At 42.1% G+C, this 14899-nt stretch overlaps 1 protein-coding gene across 2 annotated transcripts in view; it reads right to left on the bottom strand.

The window, feature by feature from the left end:
• Positions 1–14500, bottom strand: part of LOC140715950 (Fc receptor-like protein 5) — a 53937-nt gene extending 39437 nt beyond the window's left edge. The window contains exons 1-3 of one of the 2 annotated variants that reach the window (XM_073028547.1): positions 14047–14500; positions 2215–2244; positions 290–556 (exon numbers count right to left, since the gene is read on the bottom strand). In XM_073028547.1, the coding sequence (XP_072884648.1) occupies positions 290–556; positions 2215–2244; positions 14047–14077 (328 nt within the window). In that variant the 5' untranslated portion in view covers positions 14078–14500. The remainder of the gene's footprint in view (positions 1–289; positions 557–2214; positions 2245–14046) is intronic. The other variant, XM_073028548.1, reaches the window with a different exon arrangement.
• Between the last annotated feature and the right edge of the window lie 399 nt (positions 14501–14899).

Raw genomic sequence — 14899 nt, 5'->3', positions numbered from 1 at the left:
TTACTTCCAAAGAAGGCAAACATGTCACACTCCTCCTATGCTATCTACACTATCTACTTGTATGCCCAGCTTTAAGGAGCTACGTAATTGGACCCTTAGGCCTAGGCTCTGTCAACCTTCTGAGCATACAGGGCCATGATTTCTTTCCTCAGGTAAGGGACTCAAGATTACTCGCAAATTGGATTGCTATCTTATTGGCCATAGGCTGGTTGGGCCGAGTGGTCTGCTTAAATCCTTAGCTCTATGAATGTAAATAGTGCATGAAAGAACAAGATCAAACGAGACCAACCTGTAACAACAACTTTTTCGTCCTGTGAAACCCATTTCCACTGATGAGAGTTAAACTTACAGCGATAGGTTGCTGCGTCCGAAAGTTTCGCTGATTTAATTACGTAAGTATTACCATGCGTTAGTATCGTGAGCCGGTTATCTTTATACCAATGGTAGGGTGTATAAGAGTCTGGGTTTAGATCGGACCCTAAACACTTCAGGACAACACGTTCACCAATAAACGCAGTTCTGGGTTGAATTTCCAAACGTAAAGTTATCTCGTGGTCTGCAAACAAAGAATTTAGATCATAGAAGAACACAGCACAGGAACAGGGTCTTCAGCTCAGGGTATCTCCACCAAATTAAACTAAACACATCTCCCTGTCCAACCCATCGTGGCCTGCATGTCTAAGTGCCAAACTAAAACCCTCTTGAACGCCATTAACTGACATTGACTGAAATGCAAATAAATGCGATTGAGTATTGAAATTGAGATGTTAACTTGCAGATGCGTACGAAGGTAGTGAGGTACAATTTCTTAAATTGTGTTCAGCTTTAGTACCCTCATTCACGGAAGCTATCATTAAGTTGAAAAGAGGGCATAAAAAGTTATGACGATGTTGCCAGGACTCCAGGCCTGTCAGTACCTCCAGTTGAACTCTGTCTTTTTGTGTGTTTTCCCCCTAATAGTCTGTCTGTGGTTTTGTATTGCCATGTGGACTTGTTTGTTTTCATGACCCATGTGCTCCTGTCCCCGCTCCTGCTCTCCTCCAACCCCTGTGTCACTGATTACTCCGCCGCACACCTGTTTCATATTATTACCTGTATTGTTGCCACCTGTGTTTCACTGTGCTCCACCTATCATCTGCCTCTCTGTTTATTGCACAGTGTATTTTAATCCTGTGTTTTCACCTATTTGTTGCCAGATGAGTTTTCCTGAGCCTTTCCAGCATTCGTATCTGAACTCTGTCCGTCTGTATATCCACTCTGCCTGTTTCCCGATTCTGATTTATGGATTTCTCTGGATTCTTTTTATCTCCGCCTGAACTTTGACGCCGACTTTGTTCTTTGACTGGATCTGCTACTCAATAAATATCACAGTGCGCACAGTATTTGGTCTGTGATTGAGTCCCTGCTTCGGCGTCCTGACAAGGTCCTGGTTTACAGGCAGAAGTTGCTCAGGGTGTAACTTGAGGTGATTTTATTGAGGGTTGCAAGATCGTGTGGAACACAAATTGGGTGAATGCACGTAATTTTTTTCTAGATATTTAGAAATCATGAACTAAAGGGGACAGATGTAATGGGAATATCAGGAGAATTCCTAGAATAAGCAGCTAGAAGTGGATGAGGCAGGTATATTATCAACATTTCAAATGCACTTGAAAAGGGAAAGGCAAGGTTAAATCCCAGAGGGATATAGGTCAAACCCGGGAAAATGGGAATTTATTTATTTATTATACTGCATACAATGGGCCCTTCCAGCCATTCGAGCCACGCCGCCCCACAGATTTAATCCTAGCCTTATCATGGGACAATTTACAATGACCAATTAACATACCAACTGGAATGTCTTTGGATTGTGGAAGGAAACCCAAAGGGAAGATGTAGAAATTCCGAACAGGCAGAGGCAGAATTGAACCTTGGTCATCTGTAATGAAAGCGTTGTTTTAACCAATACGCTATCATACTGCCCAGTCGGTAGTGATCGGGTGGCAGAAAGTCTTCTTTCCATGCCAAGAACGTATGGGGACTCTATGACTCGAATACGTTCTATTCACCAAGAAACACGCTTCTCTACCACCTCAATTCGTAGAAGACAGAGAAACTGATATTATTTTCATGGGAAGATGGTGAGATACCATCAGTGGATCATCAATCCCAACTCGAATATTATCACGAACAGTTAATATTATAAGTAAAGAAATTATTAAATTTACATCATACCGTGTGCAGCCACCTGGAGAGCATTTTGCACTGAAAAAGAAAACAAAAGATTTTGTAGTACAGTTATCAACGGTAACACCACGATAAACTGTGTAGAAATATTTTGTTATTATGTACAGTATCATTTATTCTTTGGCATCGAGCTTCTGCCGCATGGGTGGCATTATGATTGTTCTTGAACTAAGTGAATTCGAGTGGTATTGCTACTACTGAAACTGAATGATATTTTTCTACCTCGAAGGATATTGTTGATACAAATGGTGACACCAGTGTGTACAGATTCTGAAATTTAGAGCAAACGAAATAGGCTGCTGGAAGAACTCAGCAGGCCGGTCAAACACTATTGGGGAAATTGTCGGAAATTCTACTCAAGAATAGCCATCATTCTAAGGACGACTGTAATTTTGTTAGGTAATTATCTAAATCGAGGTACAAAATACTGCAGATATTGGAATATTGGAGAAAAACACAAAAGAATTGGAGGAATTGACAGAGAAATCGAGCTTCGACTTGTGGCCAATCCGGCCACCGGAAGCTTGGACAGGAGGGAAATTCAATAGCGTCCACTGTCCAAGGATAAAAGGCAGGAGTGGACGCGGCAGCGTAATAAAGCTTTGACCAGCGGCCAGTCCAGGCACTGGAGGCTTGGAGAGATTTGTCATGAGATTCAAAATGTTATTCAGACCCAATATCAGAATAGGAAAGAAATGTGACCCAGGTAACTTTGACTGTGGAATGATTGTTGGTGGTAGACCGAATAGATTGAGTATCTCAGAAATTGCTGATCTCCTGGGATTTTCATGCACAACAGTCTCTATAGAATGGTGCGAGAAGCAATCAGCAAACAGACAAGAGCGTACAGTGAGCTGCAGATTTGCGGGCGAATATCCTTGTTAAAAAGAGGCTAGACTTGTTTCAGTGGACAGAAAAAAAGTGACAGTAACTCAAATAACTAGGCGTGGCAACGGTGATTTGCAGAAGAGCATCTCTGAACTCAAAGCACGTCGAAACTGGACGTGGATGTGCTACAGCAGCAGAGGACCACGAAAATACACGCAGTGGCCTCTTTATTATGCACAGATTTTACCTAATAAAGTGGCCAGAGATTGTATATCCATTGGTGCAAGTACAACGAACGTTGTTATTATACTGAGAACCTGAAGACCGTACTGGTTACCTACTGAATTGTCATTTTAGTGTATATTCCCCACTAGTATGCCTACGTGATCTAGAATATATAGTGTCCATAAAAAGTGTTCAACGCCTCTAGAAGTTTTCATGTTTTATAGTTTTACAACATTGGATCACAGTGGATTTAGTTTGGCTCTTCTTTGACGCTGATCAACAAAAAGACTATTTCGTGTCAAAGTGAAAACAGATTTTTACAAAGTGATCTAAATTAACTACAAATAGAAAACACAAAATAATTGATTGCATAAGTATTTACCGCCTTCAAGTCAGAATTTAGTACATGCACCTTTGGCAGAAATTACAGCCTTTAGTATGTGTGGTCAGCTTTTCACATATGGACACTACAATTATTCCCCGTTCTTCTTGACAAAACTGCTCAGGCACTGTCAGATTGCATGGGGATCATCAATGACCAGCCATTTTCAAGTCCAGCCACAAATTCTCAATTGGATCTGACTTGTCCAATCCAAGACATTAACTTTGTTATTTTTAAGCATTCCTGTGTAGCTTTGATTTTATGTTTGGGGTCATTGTCTGCTGGAAAACAAATCTCTCAAGTCGCAGTTCTCTTGCAGACTGCATCAGATTTTCCTCCAGGCATTCCTTGTATTTTGCTGCATTCATATTAGCCTCTACCTTCACAAGCCTTCCAGGGCATGCTGCAATGAAGCATCCCCACCACATGATTTCAGCTGATTTTGGAGTAATCCACATGCCTTCTGTCAAATGCCCTCTGTCATATGAGGTTTTCTTCAACAGTGACTTTTTGTTTGCCACTCTCCCATAAAGCTGTGGCTGATGAAGCACCTGGGCAACAGCTGTTGTATGAGCAATCTCTCCCATCTCAGCCACTGAAGCCTGTAACTCCTCCAGAACTATCATAGGTCTCTTGGTGGCCTCTCTCATTAGTCCGCTTCTTGCACGGACACTCAGCTTTTGAGGACGGTCTGTGCCATATTCTTTCCATTTCTTGATGATAGACTTTACTCCAAGAGATATTCAGTGACTCGGATGTATTCGTGTATCCTTCTCCTAACTTGTATTTTTCAATAAACTTTACGCAGAGTTTTTTGGAGCGTTCTTCTATCTTCATGGTGTAGATTTTGCCAGGATACTGACTCGACAGCATTTGGACCTTGACAGGAATATTTTTACTACAATCATTTGAAACACCTTGACTGCACACAGATCTCTAAAATGAGATCTCTATTTAACTAATTATGTGACTTCGAAAACAAATTGGCTACACAATGATGATTTGGTGTGTCATATTAAAGAGGGGTGAATACTTACGCAATCAATTATTTTGTGTTTTATATTTGTTATTAATTTAGTTCAATTTCCAGCGATCTCTTTTCACTTTAACAAGAAAGAATCTTTTTCTGTTGATCAGTGTCAAAAACTTCAAATTAAATCCACTGTGATTCAATGTTGTAAAATAATAAAACATGAAAACTTCCAAGAGGGTGAATACTTATTCTAGGCACTGTAGCAATACAATTCCAGACCGAACGGAATGCCAAATTAAGCGAAATTCTGCTTCTGCATCAGCCATGTCCTGCCATTCACTATGTTGTCATGTGCTTGTCAGAAAGCGTCTTCTTAAACACCATAATGGTTTCAGCTTTTAGCACCAAACCTGGTAGCCAGTTCGAAGTACCCCCCCCCCCCCCCCAACACTCATTCTGCTTTAAAAAAAGACTTAAATCTACATTTACCTTAAAATGCCCTCTAGGTGAATAATGTGCTGCAGCATTTGAAATTTGTATCCTAGGAAAGTGATTATAACTCTCTTCCCTATATATGAATCCTATAACCTTATTAATTTCTATCATAACACTAGCGAAAAATATTAATAAACAGAGAGTTCCTGGTAATCGCATGACCAGTATTATCATTGTTTTTTCTGTATAATTCATAAAGAAATGTTTGATTAGTTTTGAGATGAGGGGACTTCGGTCAAGTCCACGGCCCGAGTACAAGAACGAGCAGCGGGTCGCCCTAGTGAAAAACTAGCTTTGACCAGCGACCAATCGGCGTTTGGCATTGATTAGCAGGAACATATTAAAGGGGAGATAGAGGGATGCGCACCGGCCATCGTCGAAGCGGCCACCGTCAGAGGACAGAGACAAAATGGTAACTTTGAGGCTTTAGATCTTCGTGGCTTCAGCGAAGAGAAGCTTCGGTCAGAGAAAGTAAAAGTAAAACTCGATGTTAAATTTTTATTCCTTCACTTATTTTTATCTGCTCAGCAAGGACTGTCGGGATGGTGAAACGTTCCTCCTGCGGGATGTGAGAAGACAGGGTGTCCTCCAGTGTCGCTGACGACTACAACTGCGAGAAGTGCATCCAGCTGCAGCTTCTAAAAGATAGCATTAAGGAGTTGGAGCTGGATCTGGATGAATTCCAGATCATTCGAGAGGCTGAAGGGATGATAGACAGGACATTGTGTGCTCAGTCCACTGCTGTTCACTCTGCTGACCCATGACTGTGCTGCAACACACAGCTCGAACCACATCATCAAGTTCGCCAATGACACGACCATGGTGGGTCTCAACAATAAGAACGAGTCAGCATACAGGGAGGAGGTGCAGCGGCTAACGGACTGGTGCAGAGCCAACAACCTGTCTCTGAATGTGAACAAAACAAAAGAGCTGGTTGCTAACTTCAGGAGAGCACGAAGCGACCACTCTCCGCTGAACATCAACTGCTCCTCGGTAGAGATCGTTAGAAGCTCCAAATTTCTTGGTGTTCAGCTGGCGGAGAATCTCACCTGGTCTCTCAACACCAGCTCCATTGCAAAGAAACCCCAGCAGTGTCTCTACTTTCTGCAAAGGCTGAGGAAAGTCCATCTTCCACCCACCCCCCCTCCCCATCCTCACCACATCCTACAGAGGTTGTATTGAGAGCATCCTGAACAGCTGCATCACTGCCTAGTTCGGAAATTGTACCATTTCGGATCGCAAGACCCTGCCACAGATAGTGAGGTCAGCTGAGAAGATCATCGGGGTCTCTCTTCCCGCCATTACAGACATTTACACCGCACGCTGCATCCGCAAAGCAAACAGCATTATGACGGACCCCACGCACCCCTCACACAAACTCTTCTCCCTCCTACCATCAGGGAAAAGGCACCGAAGCATTCGGGCTCTCACGACCAGACTTTGTAGCAGTTTCTTCCCCCAAGCCATCAGACTCCTCAATACCCAGAGTCTGGACTGACACCAACTTACTGTGCCTATTGTCTTGTTTATTATTTATTGTAATGCCTCCACTGTTTGTACACTTCATGCAGTCCTAGGTTGGTCTGTAGCTAGTGTAGTTTTTCGTGTTGTTTTACGTAGTGCAGTGTAGTTTTTGTATTATTTCATGTAGCACCATAGTCCTGAAATACGTTGTCTCGCTTTTACTGTGTACTGTACCAGCGGTTGTGGTCGAAATGACATTAAAAAGTGACTTGACTTGACTTAATATAGTGAGGTAGTTACACGCAAGGTGCAGGGCACAGAAAATCGGGTGATAGGAAAGAGAAAGGGTTTAAGGAGTGTACTCCTGTCACCATCCCCACTTAACTTTGGATACTGTCAGAGGCCACATTAAAGCGGAAAATCACAGTGGGCGAAGTTTCTGACACTGAGTCTGCCTCCGTGAGTCAGAAGAAATCGGGAATTCGTTAGTTAGGGAACCGGACGGGAGGTTCTGAGAGCGAAAACGGGATTCATATTGCGGGTGCCAGGGTCCGGGATATCTTGGATCCTCAAAATTCTAAAATGGGAGTGTGAACAGCCAGAGGTCGTGGTCCACATAGGTACAAATGACATGGATAGGATGAGTAACGAGGTTCTGCAAAAGAAGTTCAGGGAGTTGGATGCTAGGTTAATGGGCAAGACCTCCAGGGTTGTGATCTTGGGTTTGCTAGCAAGAAGCTTTGATAATGCTTCACTGTGGGTTTAAACCTGTGATGCAGGGGGATGGGAACGAGAGTGCTAGAACGGTTAGTGGAGAGGTTGTGGAGGCAGATGTTGGTAAGAATTCAGACAAAGTACGGAATGAAAAGGTTGAGCATGGTGCGACTAGTGTCCTGAGCTGTGTTTATTTCAGTGCAAGAGGTATCGTAGGAAAGGTAGGTGATAGTGCTGAAATTAGGGTAGATGATTTACAACCAGAGGTAATGCGTAGTGAATAGAGTCTCCTGTTAGGCCAAACATGTAATCAACAGGTTGAATTGTAGCGTAAAAGGCGGACAAAATTTAAAAGGGTGAATACAGGACTGAAAGGGTTGTATTTGAATGGGCGCCATATACGGAAGAAAAGTAGATGAACTTGCAGCGGAGTTGGTGGTTGACAGGTATAATGTTGTAGATATCACTGAATGGTTAAGAAGATTATAGCTAGGAGTGTAAAGTCCAAAGATAAACATTGTATCGAAAGGACTGGCAGGACAGCAGAATACTGGCAGGACAGAGTCCCTGCTCTGTTGATAAAAAGAAATTAAATCAAATCATTAAAGAGAACTGACCTAGGTGACATAGTTCGGAAGGTGTCGAATCATTATGGATAGAGTATTGAAATAGCAAGGGTAAAATTACCTTGATGGGAGCTGTATACAGACCCCCAAACAATACTAAGGATCTGGTCTACAAATTACAACTTGAGTTAGAAAATGCATCCCAGAAGGGCAATATTATAATGGTCATGGGGAATATGCAGATATTCAATATGCAGGTAGATTGGGAAAATTTGGTTGGTTCATGATCCCAGGAGGAGGAATTTCTACAGTGCCTATGAAATGGCATTTTACAACAACACGTGATTAAGCTAACTAGGGGATCGGCTATTCCGGATTGGGTGTGGTGCAAGGAACCAGAATTGTTTGGAGAATTTAGGGTAATAAAGAAACCCTTCGGAGAACGTAATCATAATATGATGGAATTTACTCTCAAATTTCAGAAAGAGATGCTAAAGTCGGATGCATCATCATTACAGTGGAGTAAAAGGAATTACAGAGGCATAAGAGTGGATTTGGTCTGAATTGATAGGAAACGATCACCGGCGGCGATGACGGCACAGTAGCAACGGCTGAAATTTCTGGCAGCAATTAGGAAGACTTGGGATAGAACAACACAAAGAGGAAAACGTATTGTAAAGAAAAGATGACACAACTGTGGCTGACAAGAGAAGTCAAAGCCAACAAAAAAGTCAAGAGGAGGGCATATAATAGAGCAAAAATTAGCGGTAAGTTAGAGGACTGGGAAGCTTGTAAGATCCAACAGAAGGCAACTGAAAAGTTATTCTGAAGGGAAAGATGGAATACGAAAGAAAGCTAGACAATATTATTATAGAAATACCAAAAGTTTCTTCAGGTACATAAAGTGTAAACGAGAGGCACAGTGAATATCAGACCACTGCAAAATGATGCTGTAGTAATGGGGAACAACAAAATGCCGTACGAGGTGAATAAGTATTTAACGTCATTCTTCAGTGTGGAAGACGCTAGCAGCGTGGTGAAAGCTCCAGATGTCAGGGGACATCTGGAAGCGTGTAAAATTACCATAACTACAGAGAAGGTTCTTGGAAACTGAAAGGTCTGAAGGTAGATAAGTCACCTGGACGAGATGATGTACAACACAGGGTTCTGAAAAAGGTGGCTGAAGAGATCGTGGAGGCATTAGTAATGATCTTTCAGAAATCACTAATTTCTGGATTGGTTCTGTAAGACTGGAAAATTGGAAAAGTCGGTCCACTCTTCAAGAAGGGAGAGGGGCAGAAGAAAGGAAACTATAGGCCAGTAAGTCTAACCTCTGTTTGGAAAGAATTTGGAGTGGATTATTAAGGATGAGGTTCAGTGTGCCTGGAAGCATATGATAAAATGGGCCGCAGTCACCCTGGTTTCGTCAAAGGAAGACCTTGCTGAGAAATATGTTGGAACTCTTTGAAGAAATAATAAACAGGATAGACAATGAAGAATCGGTTGATGTTGTGTACTTGGATTTTCAGAAGGCTTTAGACAAGTTGTCACATATGAGACTGCTTAACAGGCTATGCGCCCATAGTATTACAGGAAAGATTCTAGATTGGATAAAGCAATGGCGATTGACAGGAGGAGGCAAAGTGTGGGAATAAAGGGAGCCATTCCCGGCTGGCTACCGGTGACTAGTGGTCTTCCACAGGGATTCTGTGTTGGGACTGACATGTTTTATGCTTTTACTCAAAGATTTGGCTGATGGAATTGATGGTTCTGTTGCAAAGATTTCAGACAATATGAAGACAGGTGGAATTGTTGATAGTTTTGAGGAGGCAAAGAAGCTACAGAAAGACTTAGACAGAGTGGGAGAATGGGCAAAGAAATCGCATACAGTGTCGGAAAGTGTATGGCCATGCACTTGAGCAGAAAAAATGAAAGGTTGACTATTTTCTAAATAGAGAGGTGCAAGGTGACTTGGGAGTCCTTGTATAGGATTCCTTAAAGATTACATAACAGATTGAGTTTGCGATTAAGTAAGCAAATGCAATGTTAGCATTCCCCTCAAGAGAACTAGAATATATTGTGATGTTGAGATTGTATAAAGCACCGGTGAGGCCTCACTTGGAGTATTGTGAGCAGGTTTGGGCCCCTTATCTTAGAGCGGATATGCTGAAACTGGAGAGGGTTCAGAATAATCCGGGGTGACCTCGCTCAAACCTATTGATGCTGAAAAGCCTTGATGGAGTGGCTGCGGTGAGGATGTTTCCTATGGCGGGGAGTCTATGACCGGAGGACACAGCCTCAGAATAGAGGGACATCCTTTTAGAACAGAGATATGGTAGCCAGAGTGTGGTGAATCTGTGGAATTCTTTGCTACAGGCAGCTATAGAGGCTGTCGTTGTAAGTATTATGCTCAACTTGAAATTTGATAGGGAGAAAGTAAAGTTTGATGTAGCAGTATTTCAATGGAGTAAAGGAAGTTACAGTAGTATTAGAGAGGAGTTGGCCAATGTAAATCGGAAAGAGATGCAGACAGGGAATGGTAGCAGAGCAGTAATGGCTTGAGTCTCTGGGTAAAATCAGGAAGGTGCGGGATAGATGTATTCCAAAAACAAAGAAATACCCAAATAGCAAAATACTACAACCGTGGCTGACAAGAGACGTCAAAGCAAATGTAAAAGCAAAAGAGACGGCATATAACAGAGCAAGAAAAAAATAGCGGGAAGATAGAGGATTAAGCCTTTAAAACTTACAGAGAGCAACTAAAAAAATCATTGGGAAGGAAAAGATGAAATATGAAAGCAAGCTAACAAACAATATCAAGGTGGATTAAAAAAGGTTCTTCAAGTATATAATAAAACATAAAAGAGAGATAAGAGTGGATATAGAACCGCTAGAAAATGAGGCCAGAGAAATTGTTAACAGGGGACAAGGGGATGTCAGATGCAAAATGAGTATTTTGCATCAGTCTCCACTGCGGAAGTCACTAGAAATATGCCTTGTGTTGAGGGGTGTGAGGGAAGACACCGTGAGTGCAATTACTATTATAAGGGAAAAGCTGCTCAAAAGGCTGGAAAAACTCAAAGGTGCGTAAGTCACCCAGGCAAGATGTACTGCACCTGCAGATTCTAAAAGCGGTAGTGGTATAAATTTAGGAGGCATTAGTAATGATCTTTCAAGAATCATTGGACTCCGGCATGGTTCCGGAGGAGTAGAAAATTGCAAATGTCACCCCAGGCTTTAAGAAAGGAGGGAGGCAGCAGAAAGGAAATTTTCGACCAGTTAGCTTGGACTCAGTGGTTGGGAAGATGTTGGATTCAATTGTTAAAGCTGAGGTCATGGAGTACTTGGTGAGACAGGAAAAAAATAGGACAAAAGTCAGCATGGTGTCCGTAAGGGAAATCTTTCCTGACAAACCTGTTTTAATTATTTGAGGCGACTACAAGAAGGATAGATAACTGGATTTTCAGAAGGTCTTTGACAAGGTGCCACACATAAAGCTGCTTACCAAGATTAGAGCCCATGGTATTACAGGAAAGTTACTAGCATGGTTAGGGCATTTACTGATTGGTAGGAAGACAGTGAGTGGGAATAAAATAATCCTTTTCTAGTTGGCTGCCATGACTGGTGGTATTCCGCAGTGGTCGGTGTTAGAACTGTTTCTTTTTATCCTGTATATCAATGATTTCGATGATGGAATAGATCCTATTGTTGCCAGGTTTGCAGATGATACGAAGGTGAGTGGAGGGGCAGGTAGTGTTGAGAAAACAGAACGGGTGCAGAAGGAATCGGGCAGATTCGGGGAATAGGCAAGAAAGTGGCAACTTAAATACAGTGTTGGAAAATGCATGTCATTAAGTTAGGTAGAAGAAACAAATGTGCAGATTGTTTTCTAAACGGGCAGAGAATCCAAAAATCTGTTATGCAAGGAGAATTGGGAGTCCTGGTGCAGAACACCCTGAAAGTTACCTTGCACGTTGAGTCGGTAGTAAGGAAGGCAAATGCAATGTTTGCATTCATTCAAGCTGTCTAGAATATATAGAATATAGAACATAGAACAATACAGCACAGTACAGGCCCTTCGGACCACAATGCTGTGCCGACCCTTAAACCCTGCCTCCCATATAACCCTCCACCTTAAATTCCTCCATGTACCTGTGAGAAGGGATGTGATGCTAAGTCTTTCTAAGGCACTAGTGAGACCTCAGCTTGAGGATTTTGAAGGTTTTGAGGCTCCTTGTCTTAGAAAAGATGTGCTGGCATTGGAAAGGGGTCAGAGGAGGTTCACAACGATGATTCCGGGAATGTGAGGGTTATTATGTGAGGAACGTTTGATGGTTCTGGGGTCATCCTCTCTAAAATTTGGAAGAATAGGTAAGGGGGTGGATCTCATTGCAACCTTTCCAAAGTTGGAAGACCTAGACAGAGTAGATGTCGAAGGGATGTTTACCATGGTCGGGTAGTCTAGGACAAGAAGGTACAGCATCAGCATAAAGGAGTGTCCAGTTAAAACAGAAATACGAGAAATGTCTTTACCAGGGGTATGAATTTGTGGAATTTATTACCACAGGCAGCTGGGGAGGCCAGGTTGTTAGGTGTATTTAAGGTGGAAATTGATCTGTCTGTGAGTGCCCACGACATCAAAAGTTACATGGAGAAGGCCGGGGTGTGGGGCTAAGGGGGAGGTGTAAGGATCAGCCATGATTGCTTGGCGGAGGAGACTCGATGGGCCAAATGGCCTCATTCGGATCCTATATCTTATGGCATCTTACCAATAGTTAACAAAGATTGAATTCTTCCTAGGCCGAAGCAACCTATAATTTGTACTCCCACGGGAGTCTGTAAAAATAGTGGTAGAATGGATTTAACGCAGAAAAGGTGTTCAATCCAGACGGTCTCTGACTCTATAACATTTAAGAGAAATATGGATAACAATAAGGATGTTTGAGGTATGGGGGATTATGGACCAGGTGCAGTTCGACGGGACTATGCAGAATAATAGTACGACACGGACATGTTTGGATAAAGGACCTGTTTTTGTGCTGTAGTTCTCTATGAGTCTATGAATCCAGGTGAATGGTGACGTGTTGGAAATAAGCTGGAGAAGCAGCGGTGAACTCTTAAGGCATCAGTTTTGGAAAAGTTAGCGGAGCAGATAACTGCGAGTGTACACGGTTTGTCCATAGTGGTAGAAAAGGTCGAGGAAGATGGTAAAGAAGTGCACTCAGCCAGTTCAGATGCCTCCACCAAGGATACCTACAAGAGGAGACTTTACAGGAAGGCGACATCTATCATTAAGTATCCCCATTATCGTGGCCATGTCCTGTTCTCATTCTTGTTATCCCATTCATTTATTTATTTATTTGTTTATTTGTTTGCTTATCTATCTAAGCAATGTTTATATAACTATTTATATCTCTATCTATCCATCTATGTATCCATCCAGCAATCTGTCTATCATGTCTTCTCGCGCTCTCTCTCTCTCTCTCTCTCTCTCTCTCTCTCTCTCTCTCTCTCTCTCTCTCTCTCTCTCTCTCTCTCTCTCTCTCTCTCTCTCTCCCCAGCCCCCGCCATCTCCCCCATCGACTATTACTATTCCCTTACTTTGTTTCCCTAGCTCTACCCTTCTTATACCCTTCTCCATTAGTTGTTTTTTTAATATCTCTGCGTGCTTGCCATTTCCTTCCTGTACCCACTTTATCAGATGGTCAGCAGAACGCATGCCTTGGTCAAGTTTCGAGCTTCACTCTAGAAATCACACATCATAAAGTTGATCGCAGGTTATGAACACTTTATGCGGGAAACAGCTAGGCTACTGCTGACAAATATTCCTCAAAATACAAAATCTGGCAAATTCAATTGCTTTTCTCGACGTAAGTAAGTAATAGACATCATAAGGAATTCAAGATCGAAATATTTATTAGGAATCAACTCTAACTTTAACAAACTAATCCCGATTAGAACATTACCCACCAGTTCTGATTTGCAATAGGTTCTCGTTAAAACTAAATTATTAATGTTCTATTTTGTACCAGGATATTCTAATTAAGTTTCAGACCTTCGTATAAGGGATTAACTCGGTATAAAGAATTACATAGGATAAATCTTTTCATTCTGATTAAGCGCCCGAAGCTAATTGCAATGTTAAACAATCGAAATATTATAAATTCGCTTACAGAAGATGAGAAGAAAGTAGGACCTCTTCATGTTCAGCCCACGGCGTATAATTCAGTCAATTCTGTGAATCCGCGTTGTTCAGATCAACCTCATACCGCAGAAATTCCCTGATGGGGTAGAATCATAATCGATCGTCAGACGCACTTGTTAATTTTAAACCGGACCGATTGTCAATTTCGTCGCCGTGTTGCAAGTCCCCTTAAGCAACAAGCAGCCTTTTTACATCAACGCATCACATTCCTCAGGAATTCTGCCAGAATATTTATAGACGAGGCACAATAAGAAAACATTATCACAAACTGGGAATCATGCTGTACATTTCCCTGTTCAGTTCAAGATCTAACAGGAGAAAAAAGACTTCCAATAAACATCAAAACAAAACACGTGAACCATTTCCCATCAGGCACGTCCCCGTTCCAGCTTTTCCCGTCACAAATTTGAGTTACTCAGATGTGTTCGCTATCGCAAGGTGAAAAGTAGCCACAAGCCCCAAAACCGCACTTAAATTAAATCAGGCTTCCGCTCCAAAAGAGCGTAAGATGCGGTTGTAGATTCTGTGACTTCCTGAGCACAAGAGGGAGAGCTTGAACTTCAGCTGACCGGATGATACCAAAACTGCAACTCCAACAGTTATCTTATTTCAAACAAGCATATGGAATCTTACCCCGAGGCTACCCCGTAAAATGATTGAAACATCGTCTACTTCAAATTAACCTTAACACATTAGCGGAAAGACATACCTGTAGTTCCACACTGGAATAATATCATAACGAATTAGCCGGGTAAACGACAACTTAAGCACTGTGTGTGCAGATTAGCAACATGGGAGAGTGAAGTGAAAGAAAGAGACAA

Source organism: Hemitrygon akajei, chromosome 24 (genome assembly GCF_048418815.1).
Source record: "Hemitrygon akajei chromosome 24, sHemAka1.3, whole genome shotgun sequence".
In the NCBI taxonomy this organism is placed as follows: Eukaryota; Metazoa; Chordata; class Chondrichthyes; order Myliobatiformes; family Dasyatidae; genus Hemitrygon; species Hemitrygon akajei.
This window is presented reverse-complemented; position numbering and strand designations above follow the sequence as displayed.